Source organism: Rhineura floridana, chromosome 1 (assembly GCF_030035675.1).
Source record: "Rhineura floridana isolate rRhiFlo1 chromosome 1, rRhiFlo1.hap2, whole genome shotgun sequence".
In the NCBI taxonomy this organism is placed as follows: domain Eukaryota; kingdom Metazoa; phylum Chordata; class Lepidosauria; order Squamata; family Rhineuridae; genus Rhineura; species Rhineura floridana.
The window spans coordinates 98768026-98775054 of NC_084480.1; the positions used below are offsets into that span (position 1 = coordinate 98768026).

At 39.0% G+C, this 7029-nt stretch overlaps 1 protein-coding gene across 3 annotated transcripts in view; it reads left to right on the forward strand.

Annotated features, from left to right (window-relative positions):
- LOC133385043 (transducin-like enhancer protein 1) overlaps positions 1-3037 on the forward strand; it is a 119989-nt gene extending 116952 nt beyond the window's left edge. For all 3 annotated transcript variants that reach the window (XM_061627252.1, XM_061627262.1, XM_061627271.1), the window contains exons 17-20: positions 320-467; positions 1227-1377; positions 2047-2123; positions 2400-3037. In XM_061627252.1, coding sequence (XP_061483236.1) covers positions 320-467; positions 1227-1377; positions 2047-2123; positions 2400-2507 — 484 coding nt within the window. In that variant the 3' untranslated portion in view covers positions 2508-3037. The remainder of the gene's footprint in view (positions 1-319; positions 468-1226; positions 1378-2046; positions 2124-2399) is intronic.
- The last annotated feature ends 3992 nt before the right edge of the window (positions 3038-7029 follow it).

A 7029-nucleotide genomic window follows, 5' to 3' on the forward strand; every position in this document is an offset into this window, starting at 1 on the left:
TTTATTTCCAGGTGTCATCATAGTGAATTACATTATAACTTCTCAAATAGCCATCTTACCTCTTACAGATCTGTGCTAATGTGTGGTTAGTTCTTATTTAGCTGATTTGTAGTACATTCCATGTGCTTTGGCACCTGCAAAACAGCTTTGTGTACAGTATGTGTATTTTATGTCAGGGGAGAGGGCAGCTTTGCTGCTTACCACACATCAGCCAATGTGGAGGAGATGACACACATACAGAGTCCAAAACTAACAACACAACAGTGTTTACCTTGAGTTCTGGCAGGAAATCATTATTCAATCTGGTTTGTTTTATCAGGCAATTCCAGGGCCACACAGATGGAGCCAGCTGTATTGACATTTCTAATGATGGTACCAAGCTCTGGACGGGAGGTCTGGACAACACTGTAAGATCCTGGGACTTGAGAGAAGGGAGGCAGCTACAGCAGCATGACTTCACATCCCAGGTGTCTAGTATTTCTTGCAGCATCTTTACAGCACTCATGAATACAATACTTAGCAACTTCCATCTTATACTGGCTATTAACTTTGGGATATAGTCAAAATATTAATAATAGTAAAATTATTAGCACTACATCTACTTTTATTATTCATGTAGGCTATTGGTATAGCCTCAGGCTGCTTTCAGGCAAAGCATTTACGGAGGAGCAAAGCCACAACTGTTAATGAAGCATCCATTAGGGTAATCTTAAAACCTTCTGCTAAAGTAGCATCTAAAATCATTAAGTCCATCTAGGAATGTAATTTTGCATTTTTCCTTGGAATGGAGCAGTGATAGCAAAGGAAATGGGAATGTCCCAGAACATTGGGAGGTGAGAAGTAAGTGTGTCACTGCTTCACACATTCTGAAATTATCATCCTTATTTAATACTTTCTAATGCTGCCATTTGACCTCAAATTCTCATTCCTTGTTTTGAAAGAGATGCAAAATGCCTTATAGCACAATCCCAACTATGTCTGCTTAGAGGTCATATTGAATTTAATGTGGTTTACTCTCAGGTAAGTGGCTTACGGTTGCAGCCTAAGGCTGCAATACAATACATGCTCGCCTGGGAGTAAGCCCCATTTAACTCAATGGAGCTTACTTCTGAGTACACATGTATTGGATTGCAGCCTAAGTTTATTTTCTCTGTTTCCTTCCCTGCTTGCTAATTGCTGCAAGAAAGGTAACTTACTTGGCTTCTCTCTCTCTCACTCACTCTCAGATCTTTTCCCTTGGCTATTGTCCCACTGGTGAATGGCTGGCTGTGGGAATGGAAAGCAGTAACGTGGAAGTGCTACATGTAAATAAACCAGACAAATATCAGCTTCATCTTCATGAGAGCTGTGTGCTATCACTCAAGTTTGCTTACTGTGGTAAGTTGGAAAATGAGTTGCTAGAAACCACCCGTATTTTTTACGCCAAATCCCACCTGAGCTCAATGTCTTAGGGCAAAAAGGCAAGGCACTTGAATTCTTTCATTTCATTTTGATTTAACAACTGGAAAATAAAGGCAACACCCTGTTCCTTGGGAAAGTAGTGAGAGGTAGCTAAAGTCTATAAATTGGCAATAGCATCAAAGCAGCATTCCTATGCAGCTGGTGGCACATGGTATGCTTATGTTGGGAATCTATAGCATGTGGAGTATCAAGAGTTTTGAATGGGGCCCATTGCTCACGGAGTTAGGTATGTCTTTGTAGTTAAATCATTTATATAAATCAATAAAAGTGGATTTGTCCTGGTTTAAGGGAGAGCTTGGGGATGTCTTGGGGCTGATCTGTGGCACTCTATGTTAGCTAACCATGTACCAAACGCTTGTCAAAATGAAAGGGTGTTAGATGGTGTAGACAGGCAACCATAGTGGTTTTCTGTAGAGTGATTTTGGGCAGTCTTTCACATTCTGTTCCCCCAAAGCTGTTAACCTGGAGAGCATTTTAGGTGTATGATAAAAGTTCTAATAGATACAAAGGAATATGAAAGAATATATAAATCTGTCTGTTGGTGCAGGTTATTTTACTATGTTTTCATTGATGGTCATATTTCAGGCAAATGGTTTGTAAGTACTGGAAAAGACAATCTCCTAAATGCCTGGAGGACACCATATGGTGCAAGCATATTCCAGGTAAGAAGGACAGTTTATTCATGATAGGGATTTGGATACTGGGACTGCTGATGGAGGGTGAGGTGAAATACTACTCTTAGTCACGTTCATACACCTCACTTTCACCAAGGAGCTCAGGGAAGTGGACACAGGATTATCCTATTCGGTTCTCACAAAACGTTGCTCTATCTTAACCCAAGTGACATTTTAACCCAGAATTTGATATGCTGTGGGAAAGAGTAAACAAGAGGGATATCCCCACCCACTTACACTATAGCTGTGTTCTTTCTCTTTTAGTCCAAAGAGTCATCTTCTGTACTTAGCTGTGATATCTCCGTGGACGATAAATACATAGTTACTGGATCTGGAGACAAGAAAGCTACTGTCTATGAAGTTATCTACTGAGAAATTGTATTGGAGACGTGAAGAGTTGAACTGGGCCAAAACATTCTTAATGTGTAGACATAGAAAGACTACCTTTTTAAAATAAAACAAAAAAAAGAAGAACTTGGTTTTCACATCTTCACACAATGCTATTCAACATGTATTAAACAGAAGGTAACTTTTTGACATCCACCTACTGGATGAATGTGAAGCAAAAAGGCAAGATGGATTAATGTAGCATAGTTTTGATGGATTTTAAAAGCAGACTCTGCTGAAGATTGTTGCAGCCTTTGGGTTTTTTCTTCCTTTATGACCTCATAAAAATCATGCTCATTGCTTGAATATGTGGGATTATGTTTCAGCACTTGCAATTCCACCTGCATTCTGTCTTGTGTAGAGCAGTGGTATCTTGGATAAACTTGTTTCCTGGTTTTGCCTCTTGGGATATGGGTTTTTGTATTTTTTGTTGAAGATCAAACATTTGTATAAATTGTAAATATATTTGGTTTATTACAGTAAAGGCTTTAGTATCAATAAACAGTCTCTTTTTTTCTCTGCCTCCCCAATGCCTCTTAAGTGATCTTTTAAAAAATGTCTTGTATTGTAAAACGTTTAATAAGGTATAGTACAATTTTGCAATATTTGATAAGGTCTTTCTGTGTTTATTTCTGAGGCTTATCTTACTATACATAGGTAGTTTTCTTCAAACATTTGCATTTAAAATTACTTTTTACTACAGAAAATGGAAACACAAGAATTTTAGAAAAAATGCAAAATTTTACATTTTAGAAAATATGCAATTTTAAATTTTGAAGAATAGTTTATATAGCAATGTTCATAAATGAATGTTTTAAGGATTTAAATCCTATGGTAAACATGTCTATGTTTCATATCCTATGGTAGTTGTTTTCTACGTTGCAGCAAAAACAAGAGCAGTCTTTTGTGCTGCTCCTTCTGGGTCATTCCATTGCTGCAAAGCAAACAGTGATTTCAAGGAGAGAAGTAGATTCAATGGTTTCAAGCAGAATTACAGTATAGTTTAAGTGCAGTATAGTTTATGCTTTTATGAAAGCAGTACTTCTAATGCACAGGCCAGCACTATTAGCATGTGAAGAAATTCCTTAGACTGTTATGGTTAGTTTTCTTAGGCATTTGCTGCCTCCTGATTTGCTTGTTGGTAAATTGATCAACTTATCTATATTGATGCAAAGGAGTGTCCCCTGGTACCCAAAGCAACACACCTGTGAGTGCACCATTGACTTAACTACAGACAAAGCTTCCCATTTGGGAACAAATTTCCTTTGTTGCATCTAGTGCCTGAAGAGACATTCGTTTTCTTTTCAATTTATATGCTCATTCTACTGAATCCATTTTATCGCAGTATGGAATGGTAATAGCCCTAATATATTTAACTTTGCATTTGATATGTAAAATGTTAACTATTCTTGGTAGCCTAGTTTAATCGCCTTTAAAATTAGTACTATTATGTACCTATTGACACATATCAGGCGTGCATTTTTTGGAAATGGGTGATTGAGCAGATGTGGTTATAACATTCATGTGCATTTAGCATGCAGCTTCTGGGGCATAAGGCTTCAGTATTATGCTTTCGAACCATTCACATGGTCTGTCACGTATCATATCTTATAGTATTTCTAACGTTTTAATACACTGGGATTATTCTCTTCCATCGCCCTACTGTTCTTGGACTTGATGGTACTTTAAACATTTTTGCTTTTCAGGAAGGTCTTGCAAACCAGTGTATTTGAATACTCAGAAAAGTATCAGTGTTTTGTAAGTGTGACTCTCAGGATAAATAAATGTTGGAACAGGCATTGATACTCAACCCCATTTTTTCCAGGAATCAGGAACTGATCTAACTGCTGGTAAGTGACCATGCTTACTACTTCTGCTTAGGCATATTAAATAAATATATAGAGTGTTCAATTTGCATAATTCATAATTCAGTTGCAGCATTGGAGTTTTTGGTTGTGACATTCCGAATTGTCACAGGATTCCAGACATTCTTACTCTTAAATTTCAGCACCACTTTATTTTGATGGATTGGACCCTTGGAAAGATACTGTTATGAGGCTTAACATAGTATACAATGATATGGCTATCGATATTTTGTCACCAACACTGTGGAGGGATCTGTTAGGGCTCTTCTGTCTGTCAGGTTCTCAGATGAGTTTGTGTTTAAGCTGTCTGACCCTCGTGAAGCAGATTTACAGCAACCAGTAATAGTTGACTCCAGGAAGCCGGTGCTTCTCAATAATTTTCAGCTTAAGACTCATACTTTCCCCATTTTTCTTGTAGTGTAAAGGCTGCTGGTAGTGTTATGTTTTTCATCATGTGTAGATGTATGCTGGATACCTGTTTCCAGGTGTAATTTAAAGTACTGGTCTTGACCTGTTAAGCCCTCAAGAGTCTGGGGCCAGAGTGTATAAAGGAATGCCTTCCCCTCTACAAATCTGCTCAGGCATTATGATCCAGTTCACATAGGTCTCCACTATTTGCTGAGTGGTAGGTGGGTGCAAGAGTTCAGAATTTGGAAGAGTCTCCTCTGAGGTCTGCCTGGCTCTTAACGCTGCTCATCTTTCAGAGGGCTGGAAACTGTTTTATTGTAGGGGTTTTTTTTTGTAGATGCTGCTTTTAATCTGTGGCTGTTTCTGACTTCCTGGTAGCATTTATTGCTGTGATTTTTATTACTTTACTTGTATATCTTTACTGACTGTTGTTAGTTGCCTTGAGGAGTTGTCTCAAAAAACTGGAATGTGTCGAACTGTGATAATACCTCTTTAGGTTGGGTGGAGGATGAAGTATGTGTCTAGCCACACCCCCTATTGGTATGCACCCCCCAAAAAAAAGTTGTTCATGAGTGAATGTGGCCCTGAGACTGAGAAAGGTTTCCTACCTCTGTGCGTTCTCCCTTCTTATGATCAGTGTGGATAACCATACATGTATGATTCCCTAGCTGGAAATGGGTGCTGTGCATGCAGCTCTGACTTATGCTGCTGGTATTCCAACATGACGAAAGGCAAGTATCGCATCCCAGTTCCAAATTCATTTGGGAGATATAAATATGTAAACTGCTTGCACATCCATGTTGCCCTTCCTAAACAGGGGTATGATAATCTATGTCTCAGTGTTTTTGTCAAGAATAAACTATGACTGAAGTTAATAGATCATTTCACAACTTAATTACTGAATTAACTGTGTGTTTGAGGTTTCAGTGTGCTCCCAGGGCCAGTTCACACAAGATGGATTACCTACATAGAACTCCTGCATAGGAAATTATGTGACTTCTTATATGAAGATGAACACAGGCACGTTTATTTGGTTACACATTAGCTTGATCTTTTTATGAAGCAGCCCTTTTAGATATAGAGGCTGAAGATGGGAGCTTTGAGACTGGAAATAATAAGCCCGCATACTCCTTCAAGGATTGTGCTTAATGACAAGGGAAAAAAATTAGCAAGCAGCCTGAGAAGGTCACAGTGGGAAGTTAACCCATAACATGGAAAACTACAAAATCACTTGTTACATCCCAGGGAGTAGGCTTAATTTGTTTAAAATCAAATCCATCTGTTCATTTCACACGCTTTGTTCCACTTCCTTGCAGCAATCCACAGTGGAGTACTCTGTTACTTTAAAAATTGGCTGCAATTATGATAAGCTAATAACTCTTATTTTGTGGTTAACTGCATCAAGATATTTTGGATAACTTCCAAGCTTCCCCTTAATTTTTCTGAATTATCCAGCTTATCTATTGGCCCAAGTATTCACTGCAAAACTAGGTTTAAAATTAATGCACTATTTTAACATTTATAAATTCTATATTAGTGCTGTCATTCAATTACTTACTCCTAATGAATAAGCCATGTATTTCTGCTTAATATGACAGTAACCTTAATGTCAGATTGGTATTTGCAAATGTATTACTGAAGAAATTGCACATTAAGATTTTACTTGTCCATTTCAAATGCATATTTCTCTATAATGTCACTTGCTTCTATTCAAGAAAAGTTAGGTGCTGCCAGTGCACTGTCTGGGTGTGTAATCAGAAGAAATGTTAATTAGTTGCCCTCATTCCAAAATTTCCCCTGGCTCCTAGACTGAAAGGACTTCCACTTGCTCTAATAGAACAGACAGCTTCATACGTGTATAGCAAGGAATATACAAGAAAAGTGTCTCTTCCACTGAAATAAATTGAGACTCTACTATATACCAGGGATGGCTAACCTGGAGCCCTGCAAATATTACTGAGCTGCAACTCCCTAACCATTAGCCATGGGGATATAGGACTTGGAGTCCAATGACATCGGGAGGACCATATATTACCCTTACCTCGATGGGCCCCTGAAGAGCAACTCCAAGCTCTGAGAGGTCGCGGGTTGAGGAAGGGCAGCCACCGCGGGGGGGGGATTCCCAAGCCTCTTCAGTCCCGGCCTTCCTTCGCGCCTTGGTCTAGTGCCACCTTGGGGAACCCCTCCTCCTCTTGGGGGCTTGGTGTCCCGCCCTCGGGCTTTCCTTGCCTCCC